Raw genomic sequence first — 23,232 nt, 5'->3', positions numbered from 1 at the left:
CCTCCTTATACAAGGCTACGTCAAAAAGTTCATGGAACAATTCGTATTATCTTTTAATTCTATTTTTCCACAAACTTTTATAAGTACCCCTGTATGTTTTTAGTTAAAATTCATTGAAGGAATTCAAGTAAAACAATAAAGGAGACATGATTGTGTTCACCTCATAATCTGTTTGATTTTGAAAACCCAAACCTTCCACGGTGTGAATGGAAGCGCTGTTTGGTTCATCTGGATCCTCTGATCTGGAAGTGTGAGAGTCTGGAGCTGAGGTTTTCATGTAAACAAAGAGCGTGTGCATCACATCAATTTCTATCACGGTGAGGAAGAAGTATTGTGTCTCAGCTAGAATAGATGGTTGGATTCCTTAATCTATCTCAATGCCCTGCATTTTTCCAAGAGATCTTAAGATGTCCAAGCAGAAGCAGACATATTTTTCTCCATCAATACCAGCTGTCCTCTTAGCCGCATAGCATGTGTGACAGCCAAGACAAGCTAGAAATTGTTGACTCTCCCAGGAGGCTGGGAGAACAAAGCAGCTCAGTGCAGACTCAGTCTATACCCGACTCTTCAGCCCAGTGATGGGGTGAGGCTGGTGCCTTTGACAGGTAAGACAACAGCCACTGCACCCACACCTATGTTCAAGGACGCTAAGCATTTCTGCTCAGCTTTTGAGTTCCCAGGAAATACAAAAATGCTATCAGCTTAAATCCAAGACACTTCACAATAAACTCAAAGTGGGCTTTGCTTTGTTTTTAACCTTAAAAGGAGAGGCATTCAAGGGATATATTTAGCAGGCCCTCCATTTTGTAGTTAATTATAGTAAATGTGTGTTTATATACCATTTGCAGAAGAGGATGCTGCCTGTGTCTCTTCTACACAGCACCTTAATGCTCTGCTTTGTAGAGCATTACACACAAACGGTAATATACAACAATGCATTAAAGCTCTGCCCAGCAGTGCCTACCTGGTCCCACTGCTGCTGCTACTGCTTACGTTTTTTTTTTTTCTTAATCATAGCATTCTATTTAGTGTGCAAAGCAAAAATGATTCCAGCCACTAAGTAATGAGAATACTTGAACACAAAGTTTATTTAAGGATGGAACACATGAAAAATTATTTGGTTGATTTGCAGAAAGAGAAGGGATTGGGTTTGAGAGAATGGGATCAGGGGGTGGAGTTCCCCACGTCTGCAAACAACATACCCAGTGGCCAAAGCTGCCATGGCAAGGTCAAAGGACACAGTGGTGGGGGAAGCTCATCATAAAGAGAAGGAACAACACACATGTGTCATAGATCAGACACTCCCAAACGTCAGAAGGGTTCCTTAGAGGGAGTCAAACCCTTCAGTCATCACTTCAAAGTCAGTCCAACAGGGCCCCTCTCTGTGAAACTGTGGTACAGAAATAGCACTGGCTCCACCAATTGCTCTGTAGGATTTCCGGTCAGACTTTTCTAACCAGAATTTTTTTCTTTACTGGTTTTTCATGTGAACCAAAGTTTATAGTGGCAACTGTTTGGGAATTTTAGGCAAGATACATGCTTTCCACAACTGGCTTTTAGAAGCCCCGTTGCATACTCTGAAAGAGGAGCTTGGGATTTCACTCATTTCCGGACCTCTGACCGTTGGATGCTGGACACTTTCAAACAGGTTTTGACTTAAATGCACACACTCTTTATCCTACAGAAAGTTGAAGTAAAAAAATGACAGTACTTTATGTATCAACCTTGAGTTAATTAGGAGGTCGTGCCTGATGTATAGATAAAATGCCATAATGAAATCTGGGTTATGATGAGAAGCAGCGTCCAAACTTGAAGTTCGACTGAGGAATTAGAAGCTGTGGACAGAGAGGAACGCAGTAAGTCCTATGAAAGAAATACCTGTCTGGTAGGGATCATACATCTTTGCAGTGCTGTACTCAACTAAATGAAGAAAAGTTCATCGCTGACAACCCCCTTTTCCAAATGGCCCTGACTAAGGCAGCAAAGAGCAGATTAATCCAGTCTTTAAGGGAGTCCTGCTAAAAATCTCATAGGGTATCAGGAAATCCATGTGCATGTGCTAAGCCTCTCTTGTGTGCTGCAGCAAACATCCCAATCCAACCTCAGCCCAAGTAGACGTGGCAGCCAGACTTAAGGCCAATATATGGTCCTTAAAAGTTTGGATAACTTATTTTTTTTTAAGAAGTTACTTTCATATTTTAAATGAAAGAGTAGGGACCCAAAGGTTTTTTAAAAAATGGCACTAGAATTCCTTGGTTGTTTCCCCCATCTTTCCTTGTTAATTTCTGGACTTTTCATAGGTGAGTTGCTGACTGAATGGGCTTCAGATATGAATTTCTCTTTCTCTGGGTAGAGAACTCCCTGCGTGCCCTAGCTGCCTGCTCCCAAGTGCAGCGTCTACCTCGACAGCTCTTGCCATCGTCCTGCAGGGTGCCCGTCACACAGCTGCACAGAGGCCCGTCCACCCGGCTCGTGCAAATCTGCTCACACCCTCCGTTGTCCTCACACCAGTCCAGCCCTACAAAAGAGCAGTTGGGCACATGAACTACAGACAGTCCACCCTTCAACTCGTATCTAAGGGGAAAACTTTAAAGAGAGGAGAGGATGAAGAAAAGCCCAAAGCCACTGAGTTTCTGAAAGTCAGTGACAAGATCTCCTTAAGGAAGCAGGCAGTCTTCTCAAACTGGTGTCCCCAACACCAGCCTCCTCATTCATTAGACTCGCATCAGGGGCAAAACACAACTGAGCCTTCACATCCCATCATTTTAACCATTTGTAGTGTGTTTTAGGGAACATACATACTTTTTCTCCTAATAGGTCCCACTGAAATGATCTGTTCTTTAGGTTCTTTTGTATACTCTGTGGCAATCCTGGAATTCTGTGGGCAAGTCTGAAAGACAGAACACCAGAGGGAACATTTCACACAATTAAGTTGATAACTTATTCTTCACCATGTTTCTGCCCCCCAAAGAGGCAGTGGCTCTGGCCTCGAGCACTATCGCCGCTCAGATTAATTAGAACCAATGCATTCTTGATCATCGAGCCCACCGGGACTCCAGGCTTTAAGTTGAACAGAGTTAAATATACTCTCCACACCAGAATGAGATTCAAAAAGGCTCCATGCCCAGGAATGAGGACTATTGTATCTCAGCAGACACTAATGTATGCAGCATCATCTGTAAGTAGCTCTGACCATAAGTCACATCTTGATTCTGCAAACATGGGGTGAGCACAAAGCCGGTATGTTAAGGTTCAGGCAGGTACCAGTGCAATCAGATCTTAAGGGCAAAGCCATACATGGTGGGGATATAAGCCTGGCATGGAAGAAACCACTGGTTTGTCACCTCATCCCACCAGCCCCTCTAGAGCCTCTGGTCCTGATGTAGATGAGATGAGCTGTAGGACATCTGGGTAAACTGTCTCCTGTGCTTGGAGTTTGATTCTATAGTGAAGTGGGGCTTGGCCCATCAGGTTCAGGTTCCCTGGCTCAATATGCTCCTGGGACTCTAGTGCACTGGTGTTCAACAAGGCCAATTTCGCCCCCTGGGGGACATTTGGCAATGCCTGGAGACTTTTTTTTGTAGGGGGGCCAGCTCGCCACTATGGGCATCTGAACCCTTGACCTTAGTGTTAAAACACCGTGCTGTAACCAACTGAGCTAACCAGCCAGACCTGGAGACATTTTTAAGTGTTGCAACTTGGGGGGAGGGTGCTATTGACATCCAGTGGGTAGAGGCCAGTGATGCTGCTAAACATGTTACAGTGCACAGAACAATCCAAAATGTCAATAGTGCGGAGGTTTGAGAAACCTTAGTCTAGTGTTAAGCCAATGACTGGTTGGCTTTCCAGAGGTAGAGGAGTAAATGACATCATTCCACCTCTCTTATTGTCCTACTAAAAAGGATGCCGCACTCCTGAGCATCTATGGATGGCCCCAATTCAGCCACCTGACAGTCACGATCCCTGTGGTGGGAAAACTGGGGCCATGAGACACAATGCTAAGCATTTCACTTTTACACTCTCACTCACAATTTTACAGGAGTACTTTTCTGAGTCGCAGAGTGACACTGCACAGTGAAGATGAACTTCATCGTAATCCCCGATGAATTTAAAGACGGTGACATGAAAACGACAGGTTAGGGAGACCCCGTTCTCCTCGATGCCAATGGTGTTGTCTTTGATGTTCTGACACCTATGCAGAAAAATAACGGAGCCCTGACTTTACAGGTTTTCCTCTTCATTTCAAAATCTCACATTTCACATAAAACCGTCATAAATGGTAAAAATGCCTTTGCATTTGAAAGTAACCTCTACACTGTGTGGGTTTGTCATTTATTATCACTCCCTCATACTTTCATAGTTTGTTTTGAAACATCGAAAACTGCCTCAAATTAGTATCCTAACTGCAACCCAAAACAAAATGACTGCAGGGACCCCACTCGATTTCCCCAGGCTCTGGTTTCTCATTCTGCCCCCTCATAATGCTGTGATATCAATTTAACAAACACCAAGATTAGTTCTTCCTTCTTCTGTACTTTATTCAGTGAATTATCAATTTTGGCAGGGGCCCCTGATTCAAGCCCTACTGGGAAATCCTCCCACGTGTGAAGATAGGCAGGAGCTGGAGGGACAGAGCAGTTGACGGGGAGCAGCTGTGGAACTGTTTCGATGTAGGGAGCCACATCTTTCCTTAGCTCCCTTCCTTCTTGTGGTTTTGAGCTGATAGGCGATCACAGCCAGGGTGTTTCTTGGGTACAGCTATCTTGCTTCTACTCCTTAGAGTTCCCCAAATGTATCACAGTCTCTTATGCTCCAGTGTCTCTGTAGGTAACGTCGGCCCCACCTGGAAGGTCTTTCTGCTCTTCTTCCCCTGCATAGCTCCTGATCCTTCTTCCACACCAGTCTATGGCACCCCCTCCTTTACAAATACCCCCTAGTCATGCCCTGACCAGACATGATCAGGTAGCCTTTCCTAGATTTGCCAACAGCAGCCTGTTGAGCTCCTTCAGTGCAGGAATCAAGCTGTAATTCTCGCTGTGTCTCCAACACACCAAACGGCATGTAGGAGGCATTTGAAAATCCTTGTTGGATGAATGAATGATTGAATGAATTGTGCTGTCATAGCCAAGGTTGGCCCATAGGAGCCAAGAAGCTCTTTAAAATGATAAAGATAGAGAGGGTGACCCGTTTTCTTATGGTTCCTTTCCCTAGCTCACAGGATTAAATAGCTTAGCAATAAGGAAAATTAAAAATTGAAGTTATCCTTCAGTGTTCCCATGCCTATTAAGTTTTATGATTAGTCTTCTAGGCAAAATGCAGGTTGCTTTTCAAGGCAATGTTCTCTTAAATGCTTTGAAACAAAAACATGCCATACTTTCCTTGCCACTGTTATTCATTTGGATTGGTTCTAAATTGGTGCAAGGGTTCTAAAAGGGTAGCAGCCCTCCAACCTTCACACAGGCTTTGCCCTTAACCAGACCATCACCTCTCTCCCAGAGCAATGACTTGAGGCTTAGGTGTCCAACAAATGAGGAGCAGAGGGCAGGGGCATACGGGAGCCGGGATGGCTGGCTAATGCCCCCACTGGAGTGAGCAAACAAGCTGAGCACTAGCATCTGTGTCCACTAGCAAAAAGACACCTGTCCTATCCTCCGTCTAGGCACATAAAGAGAAAAGAGAAGTGGCCTGTGTGTCTCCAGACTTCCAAGCCACTGGTAGAAGTTGGTACTGTCTCTGCCCTCCACACAGCTGGGGAGGAACAACTGACCCCCCAAAATACTGAGGTGGACCCATTCTACGACTCATTCATTAATCATTGAGCATCAGTTTTCCCATGAGTTCAGAGAAAAAACAAAACAGTAATCACTTCCCTACCAGAAAGGGCATAAGGACTGATGGATTGAAACTCTCCCACATGACAAAATCACTTCCCACCCAACAAGTTTAATTTGAAGGCCTTTATTCAGCCAGACCCTGGGGGAGGCTGAGATTTATGAACATGCTTGCTGGCTCGCTCTCCTTCTCTGGGTCAAGTCTATTAAACACTATTTTAAAAATGCTAAATGCCACCATGTCCTTCAAGGGAGACACAGCCCTATCATTGGGGTTTGCATTTGCAAAGTGGCTCATATCTTAGCCCTTCTATGTTGGGAAAGGAATATGATACGGGGAGGGAGGAAACATGGAGAAATGGAGCACTGTGATGTTAACCCAGGCATCTAAGCCTGAAAGACACCAAGTAGCCACCAAGTACCTCCCTTTGTCTCTGAGAAGGATAAACACCAAATCAGAGAGACAAATGCCTTACTGAGATCTTTGCTGAAAATTACACAATACACTTCAGCAATCCATTCCATGCACCATGGCTGGTCAGTTAGGGAGCCAGTGTGTCCTGATATGGAAAAGGACTTCTCTGCCCCTTGCTAGCTGAGTGGCCTTGTGTGAGCTCTGTGTTTAACCTTTCCAAGTCCGTGTCATCTGCTAAATAGTGGATGTCCATTGTTTGTCTGCCCCAAACCACACCCCTTTTCTTTTGGGGAACCATTCTTCTTCCCCCGACCATAAAGCTATTTATGGTATCCACAGCACCCCTTCCCGCTACAAGGGTGGGCACTGACCCAAGCCAGGTAATTCCAATGTTGCACCCCCCTGAACAAAGGAGAGGCAAGTGCCCTGAGTTGGAGATAGAAGAAGTGTCCTCTCCTTAGTGGCTACAATGCTGTAAGAATGTACGTCCAGGATTGCCGGTATCTAACAAGGTCAATGAGATAGAGAGGCAGAGATAAGAGACAGAGCAAGAGGAGAGGCATGGCAGCACCTGGCTCCCCGGATCCAATCATCCCCTGAAGCCACATCCACTCCTATGACTGGTTTTGTAACCATTAAATGCCTTGTTTATTGCATAAGCTATTTTGAACTCATGTCTACCACATATAATAGAATTCTGATTAATACGGTCACTTGCTTTAAGAATTACTGGATTGGGGTGATGGAAATGATCTAAAATTAGATGATGGTGATGGGTGCACTCCTCTGCAAATTTACTAAAATATCATCGAATTTTATACTTAAAGCAAGTAAATGTTATTGTATTCAAGTTATGTATACAACAAAGCTATTAAAAAGAATTATTATAAAATCTATTATAACATGTGTAAACTGCCTGACATAACCAGTAAGTGTTTTTAAAAAGTAGAGAATATTATTCTTATTGTTATTTAGTCTATAGTCTTTTATTCTCATTCATTCATTCATTCATCCAATAATTTTTTGTTCGCTATGTTTCAGGAAATATACTAGGTGGTGGGCATACAGTGGTGAGTAAAAAGAAACTTGTCGAGTTTATCGGCTGTTATTATAATTTCTTTTTATTTTGATAGATGTCCCATTCATTAACCTTTAGTTACTCTCATTACATTCTTTCATTTGCAGAAGTCCACATTCTTCTCAAATTGAAGTTCAAAGTAGGCAGGACAGAATACCCTCCTTGATCACACTGAAAATAAAGCATCTCATAGTTAATGACATATGGACTTGGGGGATCTTCCACTAAATTGCTGTGTAACTTTAAGCAAGTTACTTGATTTCATCTGTAAAATGAGCTTACAATATCTGCCTCTTAAGTTTTTACAAGAATTAGACGAATTGATAGGTGCAAAATGCTGGCCCCAGGTAGTCAACAAACAGTCGCCCTTCCTTTCCCTAAAAAATGATGTAGACAATATTATGCTAAAGCCTCTGAGACTGTCATCTATTAAGGGCCACTCACCCTCCTTCAATGATGAAGTACCGGAGCTTATCGTTGCTGTCGCGGGTGGGGGTGGCATAGCATTTGTTGAGTGTTAGGATCAAATGCGTGGAGTCTGCTCCAACCACAAAGACCCCTACGTACAGCACATCTCGAGTCGTCAACACTACTTCACCCTGGCGGTAAGGATGTTTGTAGGAGGCATTTTTGTAGAGTGCCATCTTGGTGGTGAAGCTGCCTTCTTGGGTTGGAACTGTCAGGTTAATGACACTAAAAGGGAAACAATCATGATGCAAGGAATCCAAAACAATTATTCAATTACCTACCATTTTTTAAGCTGAAAATGCAGAGGGAAGGCAAAGTGTATAGTAGTGAAGTCTGCAGCTGTGGGGTTCAATATGATATCTGCAAACCACAGGGAGCGATTTAAATTTAAATGAAATGAAATGAAATGAAATTTCTCAGATCCCCACCCCAACCTCAGTTGCATTTCAAGTGCTCAAAGGTCATGTGTAGCTACCATATTGGACAGTACAGATACAGAACATTTCCATCATCATAGAAAGTTCTACTGAACAGTTCTGGTCCAAAGCATTTAGGTTCAGGAAGTATGGATTGTATTTTCCCTGGTGCTTCAAAGACAAATGCTAGCAATCTTGATTGTGTTCACCTTAACCGTCAAGGAAAAGACAAAACAATACGCACAGCCCATGAGACACTTTACCTTAGCATAGGCTTTATAACAGAATCCAAGGAGATCTTGATATCCAGCTCATAAGCACATGAAAATTCCACATTGATAGTGCGGTCCCTGGTGATGATGTTGCCAGTGTTGTTGGCACTTTCAATCCAGATTGTGTTTTTATACATGATATGAGTGCCATTGGACTGCAGAGTGAGGGGAGGTCAGAAATCATTAAATTTGGGAGTATGAGGCTCACATTTCAAATCCACATCCATCAGAGTGGTGATATGGCTTCATTCCATACATAACCCAGAGGCCAGTATAAATCAGTATGGAGCTAGCCTCAGCATTTACGGGGGGAAAATTATTACAATAGATGTCAACAGCACCCTTCAGTCTGATAATCTTTAATGCCCACAGAGGATGTTTTCAACTATCACTGAATTGTAACTACAACCAGCCCCCAGTCATCTGTGGGAACCCAAGCTAAGGATAGCATGAAGTATTGCCATCGCCAGGTAATATAAACCTTCTTTTTCAATCCTTTACTCAAAATCTGTCCTCCACCAAATCTTTTACCAGATGTTCCTGCAAGTATCAAAATGAACAAGTGCAAATTTCACCTCCTTACTCCTTTCACTCTCTGATAAAAGTGTTGATGAACAGAGCCATGAATAAAAGACACACAGCAGGAAGGAATAAGAAGAGAAGCAAGATGCTTTGCTACCTTATACACTTTCTACCTATATATATCCTACATACTTATCAGACACTAAAAGATGGGACCTCTCTGTATTTCTGCAGCCAACTATTAAATGACATTTGGGACATGCTTCACCCTTAAAATAGCTGAGCCCAGCTGTGTTTACCTGGAAGGACAACAGAAGCATAAAAGAGGTAACAACAATTTTGTCGATATACAGGAAAAAGCACAACTGCAGTCATCACAAACCAAAGAAAGAAACATGTCACTAACAGTGCTCTTTTAGTTCAATCACTTAGCGCCAAATGATTGCCCTTACTGTCTCTCATTTCATACATGCCTTTTGCTGTTCTCCAAGGAGCATATTTCTCAGTAGAAGTTGGCTTTAAGGACAATAAATATGCAAACAGCAGGAGCTGCCATGACCTCCGCCAGGTGCTCATTCCCACCCCGTGTTCTCACCTGCACAATGTTTCCACAGTTCCCTTTGGTGTTGTTGATCTGAAAGGAGATAAAGTCTTCCCCCTCGATGCCAGTGCACTGTCTGTCATTGACCCTCACGCCCTCCCTCTCAAAGCCGAGCTGGAAGAGTTTGCACTTGGATATGGACACTTCCATCTGGGATGCCTTGCAAGTCACCTCTGCATCAATAATGTCATATGAGTCTGTAGGAACAGTTTTTACAAAAGGCAAATCAGTGGGAGTCTGTCACGACAGAGGGGAGGGGAGGCATCCCACTACCATTCTCCTTTAGAGAGGCAAACGATCTCCCCTTAAAGGCTGCAGCAGTTCTAATCAAGCTTTGCTCAGGCCAAATGAGTCTATGAACTTGGGCATTGGTGGAGCCTTTTCTAAAAGATAAGAATGCTAATAAAGTGTCCTTTGCTTCCCTTTACAAACCCAGGCCTTCCCCTCCACACTGGTGGCAGCTACTTTTCCATAAGCAACATTCCGATTCTGGCACATGGTGGCCTGACTAATGAGCATGCCCCCAAGGGAGAGCAGCACTGCCAGGCCACACCCAAAGCCCGCTGCTGAATCCAGCTCAGCAGAACCCGTAGGATTCCCAGGTGAGCACTAGGGACTTGCTTTCTGACATGGTGATGTCATCAACTGACACCTTCTCTGAGTATATAAACACCGGCTAATAAGCACTATAGACACAGAGAGAAGCATTTTTATCTGCTTAGGCGAAGCCCTTGAATAGCACATGTTGTCCTCTCCTAAGGAGCCTTTTAGTCAATTAGGCTTTAATTCTCAAATGATGTTAAATTTAGCACATGCCTCTGAGTTACTTGGCTCGGAAAAGGGCACCGGGCTGGAAGGCAAAGCAGCTCCCTTCAAGCTGACATTTCTTCCAGGCGGGGACAAGGCCATTTCTTCCTTAAGGGAGTTACAGTTAGAAACAAGACCTGGAGACCTAGATATTTCCTGCTTGTTTCAAACATTTTAGGACCAGAAAGCTTTGGGCCAGCTTTTTAAAATGAGTCTTAAGGCACCAGGCACTCTTGTCCTAATCTTTAGTACTGGCGTCAAACCACCTTACTTCCTTGTGAGTCTAAAAGATCAATTTGGATCTCTCTGATGTTGAACGTGGCCTTGGAAGGAACTGGCTGATTGCATTCATGTACAAATTTGTATGTTATAATTTATTGAAGAAAAGGATGTAGCTATAAGGAAATGAACATTAGCTGACTTTGAAGCAGTTGGATTGCTTTCGTGTTCTGCTTAAATGCTCCTGAAAGCTTTGCTATTTGTGTTTCTAACCTAGGGAGTGGGACGTATCAAGGTCCTGTGCCACTGCCAGGCCTCTCCCACTGGGCCTTCCTGCGAGGGGAGGTGGCATTGGTCACTCACTGTTTCCGTAAGGGGGCGGCTCGATGCAACCACACAGCTCCCCTCCGTTTTCCAGCTCACAGGTTCGGTTGGGACAATCTGCCCCCACACAGGGATCTTCAACCACTCCTGCTAAAAAGGAAAACACAGAAACACACACAACTTGATTTTCACACCTATGCATGGGAGCATTTGGTTACCCTCCAGACTTGCCACTTTAATCAAATTGGAAGTGGTCAGATGGCAGCCGCACATTAACAGACGGGGCAATGTTAAATAATGGCAATTGTTAGTAGTTGGGTGCTTGCTACGGGCCCAGACTGTGCTTCATGTGTTAGCTGAATTATCTCCTTTGACCCTCACAAATACTCTGTAAGCTAAGTATTATAACTTATTTCACAGCTGAAACTTGCCCAAGGTCACAAGTGAAAGTAAGTGGTGAAGACAGAATCCACAGACACTCCTAACTGCCAAGATACACCACGATTACTGTACCTCCCCCACCATATTACAATAACTTGCATTCACATCTTTACATAAAGAGTAAGGTCCAAATCATTCATCAATATATTCCAAGCACCCAGCCACCTCATAATTGGTGCTCAATAAATATTTGTCAATCATGAAAATTTTAGGGCCAGTGAAATCCCAGAGAGGTTCCCCATACCAAGACTTCATAGTCCTTTTTGACTCATGGTCAACCTTCCCCATAAAATTCTACTTGATTTTATAAAAAAAAAAAAAAAAAAAAAGACAAACCAAAACCCTACACACCACTCACCAGCATTGGCTTAGATAAATGGTACTGTTTTGCCAAAAGGGTAAAACTGTAAGTAAAATACGAATGTATGTGAAATATCATCATCATGTTATTATGAACAATATTTCTGTAACAGATGAGACCACTGACAAGATATCCAACACCTCACTATAAGAACCACTAATTGAGAGCATTTTCTTTTAGAGACTCATTTCCTTATTTAAAGAATCTCTCTTTATATCAAGATAGAATAATCCTGTTATCACAGTATATGATGGTTAGTGCTAAGGAAACAACTGTTCAATCCCAGAATGATCCAAAATAGCTTCAAGAATCTTTTTTTAAAAAGAGTTTTAAGAGGATAAAACATTTCAGTTAGACAGAGGGAATAAATTCAAGAGATCTATTGTGCATCATGGTGACTATAGTTAATAACAATGTATTGTATACTTGAAAATTACTAAAAGAGTAGGTTTTAAGTGTTTTCACCACGTAAGCACACACACACACACACACACACACACACACACACACACACACACACACACAGAAAAAAGTTTTAAAACAAACCAAAAACCCCAAGCCATCACCCAGCTCCACACACCTCTCCTGACTCAGCTACCACGCTCCTTTGGTAAGTAAACTAATTGTACTAAGTGGGAGTACATACATGGTTTCATTTCAACCTGTCTTAATATCTGGAAAGACAACCAAAAGAAAGCTGTCAGCATCATTTAAATACATTTACTTTTAAAAGACTTCCTTTTACAAAGACCCTTTACTCTTCCTGGTGTGTTCAGTGCCTAACACAGTGCGAAACACAGAGCAGCCACTCAGTGAATGTTATGCTTGATTCATGCAGTATGAGAATGACCAGAGAGAATAACAGAAAGAAAATGAGAAGATTATAGCCCACAGGAAGAGAAAAATTTATTTACAAATGTGGTCATCCATCTGCCAATTGGAAAATGAGATATACCCTTAGAGGGAAGCTTTGAGATTTAAAAAAACCAAAGTGATATATATATTTTAAATCCAGTCAGTTTTAAAGTTCAAAAAGTTAATTTTAAAGTTACTTAAAGTATTGCTTATTAAAACAGCAGAGTAAAATATTAAAGTTATCAAACAACATTTCTATTAAATTTCCAGCAGAGACTAGTAATTTGCTTGTTAATAGTTTCTGAAATCACTGAATACATGTTTTAATTTACTACATTGCTTTTAGGTCTTGAATTTAGTGCATTCCTACCTTGATCAGGTATAGCCTGCAAATTTACCAACGTGTATGTCTAGTCTTGGAAAGGGTCTTTTTCACAGTGGTACCTGTATTTGCACTGGGCTGGTGCTGCGTGTCAGGGTACAAACACACATTCTGTCACTATATTGTACTGCATTAATGGGAGTGACCATTTATTTATATGGACATACATACAAGAGTACTTCAAAAAGTTTGTGTAAAAATGGAATTAGAAGACAATATGCATTTTTCCATGAACGTTCTGAAGTCCCCTTACATATGCATATGACATATTTATGTGCTTATATACATTTATATTTGCTCCATCTGTTTAACATAGTAAGAAAATTAACAAATTGAATAATGGAAATACACATCCAAAAATTTTTTCTTACAAAAACCTACAAATCTTCATTTTACCAGCTAATTTAATATATATAATTCCTTTATAAATCCAGCCACAGCTTCCTTTCAACCCAGGCAGAAAGAGCCAGTTCAATTGCAACTTGACTTGCCATGTGCCGCATATCTTCCTTTCTGGTAGGAGCTTTGACTCATGTTAAAGAAGCCAAGGTAGAGCTGGGTTTGAAAACTAAGATCAGTTCTGTTCTCTCCTTTTGAAAATTCAACAAATTATTGTGATTGTTGGACAGAACTGAGGCCACCAGAGGTGGGAATGGGGAAGGGGGTATAGCAAGAAACTGGTAAAGGGCCATAAGAAATGTTTACACTGTATAATGTTGAATGTACTAATTCTCCTGATTTGAGCATCACATATTGCACACAGATATTGGTATGCAATGCTGTACCCCACAGATATGTACAATCAATTATGTTTCATTTTTTTTTAAGTATATGGAAAAATAATTTGAAAAAGAAAATTAAGATCAATCAGGAGTCCTGTACTATGTCCCTCTGCCTCATAAGTCACTAAGCTGATGCTCCTCCAACCCAGACAACCTCATCTACCCAAGTTTGTCTCCTAAATTCCATAACCAGATGGAATCACAAGTGGGTTAGGTGCCCCCTTGCTGAACCTCTGCTGCAGCTCACAACTCTGCTCTCCAACCCTGGGAGCAGATCTGTGAGTAAAGGTGGAGAGGGTCAATCATCCCACAAAAAGCAATGCTACCGGCAAAGTTGCTCCTTGCACTTGAAAAAGAATGCACAGAAATAAAATAATGCGCTTACAGCAATTCTCCTTCTCGATCCACTCGGTGCTAAGGATCCCAAAGGAGCGGCAGGCCTCCCCGTAGGCGGCCAGGGAGCCACATAGCTGGAACTTCTTGTGGTTGTAACAGCCGTCCAGGTAGCAGGACTCATAGAAGGGAAGGGGGTCGAGAAGCCCATAGCAGGGCTGGAAGAATCCCTTCATGTCCGTGAGCTTCAGGCAGTAGCCGTCGCCCTGCATCATCTGGATGTGCACGTTGTCACACATGGCTGCATACTGCGAGAACTGCAGCTCGTTGCAGCTGGGGGCAAGAGGTCTGGTCAGACTAGGTGAAGCACAAACAGCCATCTGAGAGCAAGTGAAGGTAAGACCACATCTGTCCCTGCTCTGCTACCCCTGAAGTTAGTGCAGTACGCTAATCCAATCCCAACACTAACGAGCTATGTGACCTTCAGGAAATCAGGTACCACTGGTCTCTATTCATCCATCTAAGAAAGCGAAATGGTAATTCCTATTGTTCATATCACTGGGATTCAGTGAGGGTAAAATAAAATAATGGATTGGTAGCCAAAGTGCCACACAAAAGGCAGATATTGATATAATAACCATTAACACTTTGATATAATTGATTGATATAACTGATATAATAACCAATAACAATAATAATAATAATGATAGCTGGTAGAATTAAAGGTTTTTTTCCAGAAGCCTTCTAAACGAGTTGCAGTTTAGCTATCAGAGATCAAAAGAAAAACTTTCACAAGAAAATTGGTATCCAGCTGATGATAGTTTATTTAAAAAAGGAGGGAAGGAAAAAAGGAAGGAAGGAAGGAAAGCAAAAATGTTCAAACAGAATCATAAATCCTCAGGAGGAGCTGAAACTTGCTCATCTTTGGAAATTCCAGAATGACTTAAATATCCAAAGTTTTTTTTTTCCACCTGTGGGTCAAAAAGTGGCATTCTAGAGAAAGTATCAAATTAGGAATACTGGAATGTAGTTCTGGCTCTGTCACTTACAGTGCCTCGTCGTGTTAATCACTCACTGTTGTAGCCTCTGTCTCACCTAGGAAGGGAAGAGACTGGACTAGATATTGTCCAAGGTTCTTCACAGCTCGGGGTTCCGTAATTCATAAGATATGACACATTATTCAGTTTACGTTTGGGGCAGTGTCAAAGAGGGTTTCAAGCATCATTTCCACAACTGGGTATTTAGCTGATATTTGGCAAATAAAGCACAGGGGATCAAGCCACTGCACCAACAAAGAGATACCAGTAAAGAGAAGCATATTTATAGTTCCACAAAGGTATCAATATAATTCAGCAGCCCAGAGGGGTTCTAAATTTAAAATCCTTGTAATAACTTATTTAACTCACTCTACCTCAGTTGGCCAAAGGTGAGCTTGATAATAACCTTCATGACTTCTGTCTTTAAAAAGGCCTTCTTGATTCTTACCAACTTCTACCTGCATGACCATAAGCCTTCTGGTAAGAGTCAAGGACACACAATCAGATCCAGAATGAGGGAGCAAAGGACAGCCCATCTTCTGAGTCATCTCTTAATCCCACCCCCAGCAGGGGCACCTGGGTCCCAGGTGGGCAGCTGGTCAAGGCTTCATAGTTCTAATCCTGGCAACTCTTCTGCTTAGCTGAGGACTGGATGACATGAAAATTTAGTGTCTTATCACCTAAGCCCAATTCCTTCCTCTGCAGATCGAGAAATCACTGCTGTCACTGATGTGCCTATATGTATCATCAAACCTCTGAAGACCTTTGGCTCAGCTCTGTAGGAGAGGAAGGGCCATGCTAAGGAAAGTGCATTCCTCATTAACACTCCCATGGATGGGGGAGGACTTGGGCCACTGAGCATAGTGGCTTGAACTCTTTGGACACCTCACCTCCTCTGCATGCCATTGGTTTTCCAGCTCTGGGCCAGCACCACGCTGCTCACCACCGGCTTCCCCCGCAAGGTCACATAATCATCTGTCAGGTCCCCATTGAAGTTGCCACAGAGTCCACACACTTTGTTCTGCAGCCTCTCACTGATGCTGATTTTAATGACGTTGAAACCATTGTAGTATATCTGGATGTCAGGGCTGGTGTCGATCACCAGAAACCCCTCTCTGCTGTAGATTTTGGTTGCCAAACCAGTTATAAATGGAACATTTACTTGTGTGCCATTCACCTGTTGGAGGGAGGGAAAAGGAAGTAATTACCCTTAGAGCAGGGGCTGGCAAACTTTTTCAGTGAACGTACTGCAGGCCCTAGGATCTCTCTATGACAACTACTCAACTCTGCCCTTGTGGCACGGTGGCAGCCATAGACAATACATAACTGAACGAGTGTGGATGTGTTCCAAATTTACAAAGACAGGCAGCAAGCAGATTTGTCTGCAAGCTGTAGTTTGCCAGCCCCTTTCCTAGAGTTTAAGGGCACTCACTCATCTTACTGTCCACAGTTCCCCCAAAGGAAGCAAAATATGGAGCTCAGGTTAGATTGTTCTAATAGAAGAAAAATATAACCCTCAATGAATGGCTAGATTTTTCTATAAAACTTTCCTAGCATAAACCAATTACTGAAAATGAAATCCTAGTGCTATTCCAAGAAGAGTCCAACATAGTTAAAATGAATTGGGGATCGCTGCAATGTTTATTGTTTTCTTGTTTATAATGTTCAAACTAGAGCCCCCCACCCCCGTAGGTCCTATAGGCACAGTATTTTTTGCATTCACCATTTTCCCACTTTATAACATATTCTTTTCTTAGCTCTTGGGACAGAATATAATATACTTTTCCTGTACTTAAAATAAATTGGTTTTCCTCCCCCAGGTTATTAGTAACTTTTGTTTCTCAAAAAAAAAAAATGCACCTTTTAAAAAAATGAGTCTTTATCATTTTGGCTGGCTTGGGGTATTTTATTCAGGAACAATGTCAATTTGCTCTCTCCAGTGGTCAGTTTCACTTTTTTCGCTCCGTATTCTGGACCAATGCGGTTGTGTCTATGTGGGCCAATTTGCAAAAGGAATGAGAATGTCAAAAACAGTAGCAGCTTTCATTGAAGTTAAAAACCAGTGTTAAAATCCAGACTTTTCTTTTTAAGCTTGTAAAATATTGCCAGTCTTTTGCCTAACGTTGGATAGTAGCTATTTGATGACTCTTCAAATAAAGATACACTCCATGCCTGATTTTCTGAGCCAGTGGTGGAAAGCAGATACACACAATAACACTCAATTCCAAAAAATGTTAATGTATCTCTCTCTCCCTGTCCCTCCCTATCTGTGTTCACAATCTTTTAAGATCCACTTGCTGTGAGCAGCCTGGTTTACCTGGGAGGCTGGGGTCACTATCAATAGGTCATCAGAGCAGATCATCTTAAATGGAAAGAGTGGTAGGAATCCAAGTCAGATAGTAGTTATGGGGGTGTATTTTATTTACGTACATGTCAAGATTCATAAGAAACCAGGCAACGGGCTTACAGAAGGAGCCAACCTAAGAGAAATTCACCATATTCCGCCTCCTGTTTTCTTGCATATGGTATGTCAACATGGGGCCCTCTAATTGTGGGGGGCGCTCCATCAGTTGTTATTTTGGTAGTTGTTTTTATAGGCAAATGCTTGCCTTCTCTTAGCTTACAGAAAAGATGGCAGAAATGATGGGCAGGTACAGGTGGGCGGAGCCAAGAATAATTTTAAAGGCTCCTAAAAACAAACGAGTACCAGCCAGCGGCCAAAAATGAAAAACAAACAAACAAAAGATGCGTTTTGGAAATTAATCGAGTGTAAAAGCTGACACCTGCCATGTCACCACCTGAGGCCCTATCAGCAACCATGCCATTATTATGGCCCTGAGACACCTTTCTTGCAAGGCCTTTGGAATCATCAGCAAAAGACTGAATGGGGCCCATTCTTATGTTTGTAGAATCTTTATACTTTGATGCTTGAAAACCTGGTCTCCTGTGTATGGAACATACGAAACAACAACCTATAATTCTACAACGTGGTTGTCTGGGAAAACCACAACAAACGGCCGGCTGGCCCAACCCCTGTTTCCAGGGCACGTTTCTTAAGAATCAACCCCAGGCTTGTCACCTTGACAGTGTTCCGGTCGTTGATGAGAATCTGCTCCTCGTTGATGTAGAAATAGACGGGCGAAATGATGGTGAGGTTGGGGGCCGACCACTTGTCGAAGTTGATGATGAGCTGGAAGGAGATGTCGGGCAGTTTCTGGCAGATGGTGGACAGCACGAAGGCGCAGTTGGCCGGGAAGCGGAGGAAGGCGCCGTCGAAGGTGCGGAAGACGCCGCCGCCGGCCGCCAGGCAGTGGGACGTCCTGGTGCTGAAGCAGCCGCGCACGCCGTGGCGCAGCGCACACTCCTCCCCGGACTTGCACTGGCGCGGGTCGCACTGGATCAGGTTGCGCCGGAAACAGCGGCAGCGCCGCGTGCAGTCGCTGTTCCAGAACAGCTGCTTGGGCTGGAAGAGAGGCGCCGTCGGCGTTAAACCCAGGCCCCGATCAGAGCTAGGGACTCCGAAGCCCAGTCCCCTCTAGACCCTTTACCAGGCGGGGCTAGCCTGTCTTCAGTGGGGCTGGAATTTGCCACAGGGAACAGTAGGGAGGCTGCTCCTATTCCAATGTTACATCAGTTTCATGCAGTTCAAAGGCTAAACATGCAATTTAGACTTTATTGGTTTCAATTAAGAACTCTGGAATCCTTATGGCTGGATTGCAGGGCTAATCACAGCCAGCCTGAATGTGCAAGAACTAAGTGAAGAAGAAAATATTTGGTAGAAAATTTTTACCAAGGAATCACACTTCTAACAAGTACAGGCTCCACTTCAAAAATGAAATTTAAATTCACTCAAGAATGATAAAGCAGCCTTTTAAATCTTAGATAGTAAAAAACAAAACAAAACAAACTCCCCCCCCCCAAAAAACAACTCTTATGATTAACCATTCAACATTTCACCATATGCACCCTTCCAAACTTTCCCCGTTTCTAGTCTACTTTTGATTTACTTTGGTCAATAGAAGTGCCCAACATTCATCTCCTCCACAAAGAAGGACCAAAACAACAAATAAATAACGAATTTACTTCTGTTGCAAGTAATTCCATTTCTATGTGTCCTGAATGGGAGAGATTTAAAGAACAGCTAGGTTCCATGAAAGGGAAGCTTGGGGGTCAGACCACCTGGGTTTCTCTCCCAGCCCTGTCACCTAACATGTGCCACCTTGAGCAACGTTACTAACTTCCCAGAGTGTCAGTTCACTCATCTCTAAGTTGGAGATAACAATAACGTCTTGCAGGGCAGTTGTGGAGATTAAATTAAATAACACCTGTAAAGCCCATTTCCTGGCATTGAATAGGCACTCAATAAACAGTAGCTGCTGTTATCATTGCAGAAGAACCACTCGTCCTCTTTCAGACAGTGAAGGAATTATATAAAATACCTACAACATAGCATATCCTCAATTGGAGGCAACTGTTGTTTTCTACTCTTCCCCGAACGGACAACAATCTATAGACACAACTCTACTTGGTGGAGTTTGAATTCTTGATCTTGCATTTACTCTATCCAGGAACTGTTGGAAATTGGTCATGATTGTCCAAGTGGGATGTGTTCCTGACAAGTAGACTATGTCATAGAGATGTGGACACTTAATGCATTATCAACTTACCAAAACAGTGCTATCCAGAAAAGGTGTTTTAATGGCACAAAAAAAGCCCTATGCTTCCCACTGTTTTCTGCTTTAACTACAGACTTATCAAAACCCTGGATATCAAGTATAGATGTGACTCAGATTCAAAGATAAATAGATAGAAGGTGAGATCTTCCAGGAAAAGTTTCCTCAATCCAGTGCACTTTAAGATGCCATTGCTGCTTCTTTCATCCTCAAAATGAAGTAGTTCCTGGAACCAAGTCTTCCCTCCTTCCAGACCTATAACTTATTCTGGGTGCCATCAGACTCACAAATTGACTTCATTTCTCTTATGGGAATTACAGAATAATTGAGTGGATGGGCTGGCCTCTCTCTGATAATAAGTCAGACATTACATTGGTGGAAAGAGAAAAATAATCTGAAGTATGTGGATATGATCAAGGCTAAATAACTCATCCACAGGAGAACTTGATCATGAAACTAGCATCACAGTAAAGTGGCTGGTCCAATGCTGCTTTCTTTACCTTAACTAGAAATGACAGACAGCTGGGTGATTACCTTATATGCTAACAGCTAGATGTGTTCTCTCTTTATTTCTAAAGAAATCTGTTGTATAAACAAGCCCCCAAGCTTGTTTGAATTATGACAAGTAGGCATAGATTATTTGTTCTGTGAGTTTGCTACTTCCCAGATATAAGCTGTTGTCAAAACCCACTGACTTTCTGAAGAAAAACCGATTCATCAGATAACAGATTCATCAGTACTATAAACTATGTTTGTAGTGCTAATAGCTGCCAAGAGCTGTACCATGTCTTTCCTGAGAGTTCCAAGGGCTTTTATATGCATCATTTCATTAACATGCCTAGATTTTTTATTTACAAAATGTTTCTCAAGAGAATAACAACAATACTAACAATAGCAGCTACCAATTATTGAGCAACTAGGTGCCAAGAACTAGGCCAGGCAGGCACCTAGCATAGATTATTTATACAACAACTCTACCAAGTTGATATTATTAGCCACGTTTCATTCACAGGGAAATAGAAGCTCAGGGAAATGACAGTTTGCTCAGTGTCACACCTCCAGCAGTGGTACAGCTAGGATCAAACCCAGGTCTCTTTCCATTATGCCACATTGATACTCAGAATGCCCGTTGAGGGGTGCATGACAGCATTGATAAATGGATACATTTTGGTAAGTCTCCAGGCTGGGGAGCAGAGTTTAGAGGTTTTTAAATTTTGAACCTGGTTATATGTTTTCCTGGACTTTGGTTAGTTCTATGTATTTTACTCTAGTTCCTTCCCATCTTTCTAAGATAGCATTTAAATAAATTTTGCACTGAAAATGAAATTGAAGTTAACTTCCAATTTCCTTTTCTTTTATTTATTCCCAAAGTAAAGGCAACTTAGTTGTTTTTGAACAAGTCAATGCATCTTTACTAAAAGGAGACATTATTTATTTTTTCCCAAGTTGATTTCCAATGCAAACATTTCAATTAGATTTCTTTTAAATGCTACTATTCTTCTTCGTTTAAAATCGATTAGTTCTGTGGGGTATTATTTTTCACTTGTTGATATGTTATTTTGTAATTTTTCTCTTGTTATTTAAAGTATACTTTTTCTCTCTCCTGAATAGATTTTTAAGTTCCTTAAGGCAGGGAACATGCTCTCCCGTCCCCCACAATACCACCAGCACAGGGATTTGCAAATAGCAGATACTTTGATATTTGCAGTCAACTGCCTATTTACCAATCTAAGGTTCTGATGTCATTGAAACAGAGAATGGGCCTGAGGCAGAACTAGGAACTAAAATACCTGCTCTAGGCAAGTTCTTTTCTAGCTTAGTGTTACAGCACATAAAGAAAGATTGATTACAAAGTCCAAAAAGTAAAATGATTTAGTGAGCTAATATGTTTTTCTGGGAAACATCCAGAAAGAGTATCTTCATTAGTTCTATGTTTAAGCCCCCAGGGAGAGAGAAGCACAGGTGGTATGTTGGGGACAGCAATAAGCAGTCCAGACTGAACAACTCTCTGGGAACAATGTGAGAGTGGCGAATGGCACCTGCGGAGATAGGAGCCTTAGCTACATCGTGGAGCTTCAACAGCCAGAGGGGAAAGGCCGCTCCTCTCAGCCTCAAGCTCCATATTTTCCAGTTAAAAATATCCTTAGCTAAGACAGCTACCAATGTCAGATTCACAGCCACCATATTTCCAAACAATTGTCACGTCAGAAGCTTTCAACTAAGATTTACAGGAGAGGAAGTCAGAAGGGCCTCGGTTGCAGAGAAAGGGTGGGGTGGATTGATACGCACATGTCAGTGAGGACAGGGGACAGAGTGCAGGGGACTCTGCCATCGTGGGAGGGAGGGGCAAGTCCCAGATGCTTTGCCAGCTCTGATACTCAGCGAGCGTCATCCGAACCCGCACTGAACCTCTGTGACCCCGTCCCACCTCCCTGCCACTAAAGGCCACACTCTTCCTAATGAGGTGGGAAGCCCGGTCCTCTGTGACCCGGCTGCCACCTACCTCGTAGTACTTGCCGTCAGAGTAACAGCCGCAGCTGTGCGGCAGGATGCAGCTCCTGCCGTCGAGGACGTAGCCGGTGTCACACTGGCAGCCCTCCACGCAGTAGTGGTTGCAGTCACTCTTCAGGCGGATGGCAGCGCAGCGGGGCTGGCAGACACTCACGCAGCTCTCGTAATGGCTGTTGGCGGGGCAGGTGACAGCTGGAACAGGAGAGACGGGTCAAGACATGCACGGTCCTGGGCGCTGGGTGCACCCGCGCGGGCAGGTGCAGGGTGGGCGTGGGGAGGTTTGCGACCTTCCCCAGTGCCGCCCTCTGCTTCTGCAGAGCCTCTGTCTGGCTCATGACCGCTTCAGCGATGAGCCACTGGGCAGATGGGGTGGCTGGAGCCTCCTCACATACTCTCGGTCCTCCCCATAGCCTTGGTCTTCCAGATCCTCTATTACATGCTACCTTTGACCCATGCCCCAACATGAATCTCCACTAATGTTAGACATGTCACTTGATGACATCCGGGGCCACCCGTACTCATTCCTGCCTTTAGATCCTCAGTCATATTGACCTCCCTTATTCACGCCCTTCTTCGTCCTATCTAAATTTCCCGTTCTTCAAATCCTTGTTGGAGTCTCATCTTGTCCGGATAACTCCCCCTCTGATACCAACGCCAGCTCATCTTCACCTCCAAACTTCTACAGAACCTTTTTTAAACCAGTACTTCATGAACAGTAGACCCAGAAGCCTCACGCTCTCTGAGAAGGCAAATGTGTGTGTGTGTGTGTGTGTGTGTGTGTGTGTGTGTGTGTACGTGCATGTGCAAACCTTCTCATGTCAGTGATGGACTAACATTTCCCAAATGTTTCCAGATGCCTCTATGGAAGGCAGTTAGGGTCCTGGTAAAGAGCTCTGGAGCCAGC

The 23,232-nt window shown here is 43.0% G+C and overlaps 1 protein-coding gene across 1 annotated transcript in view; it reads right to left on the bottom strand.

The window, feature by feature from the left end:
* Positions 1-1,734: 1,734 nt before the first annotated feature.
* The window catches only part of TECTA (tectorin alpha), a 66,011-nt gene continuing 44,513 nt past the window's right edge, over positions 1,735-23,232 (bottom strand). Inside the window, exons 12-23 of the mRNA XM_063093741.1 lie at positions 22,321-22,520; positions 18,224-18,607; positions 16,035-16,321; positions 14,160-14,455; positions 10,993-11,103; positions 9,598-9,800; positions 8,472-8,635; positions 7,769-8,017; positions 4,030-4,192; positions 2,803-2,890; positions 2,402-2,518; positions 1,735-1,835 (exon numbers count right to left, since the gene is read on the bottom strand). Coding sequence (XP_062949811.1) covers positions 1,735-1,835; positions 2,402-2,518; positions 2,803-2,890; positions 4,030-4,192; positions 7,769-8,017; positions 8,472-8,635; positions 9,598-9,800; positions 10,993-11,103; positions 14,160-14,455; positions 16,035-16,321; positions 18,224-18,607; positions 22,321-22,520 — 2,363 coding nt within the window. The remainder of the gene's footprint in view (positions 1,836-2,401; positions 2,519-2,802; positions 2,891-4,029; positions 4,193-7,768; positions 8,018-8,471; positions 8,636-9,597; positions 9,801-10,992; positions 11,104-14,159; positions 14,456-16,034; positions 16,322-18,223; positions 18,608-22,320; positions 22,521-23,232) is intronic.

Source organism: Cynocephalus volans, chromosome 4 (genome assembly GCF_027409185.1).
Source record: "Cynocephalus volans isolate mCynVol1 chromosome 4, mCynVol1.pri, whole genome shotgun sequence".
Classification (NCBI taxonomy): domain Eukaryota; kingdom Metazoa; phylum Chordata; class Mammalia; order Dermoptera; family Cynocephalidae; genus Cynocephalus; species Cynocephalus volans.
Note: the sequence above shows the minus strand (reverse complement) of the source record. Positions and strands in the feature narration are given on the sequence as shown.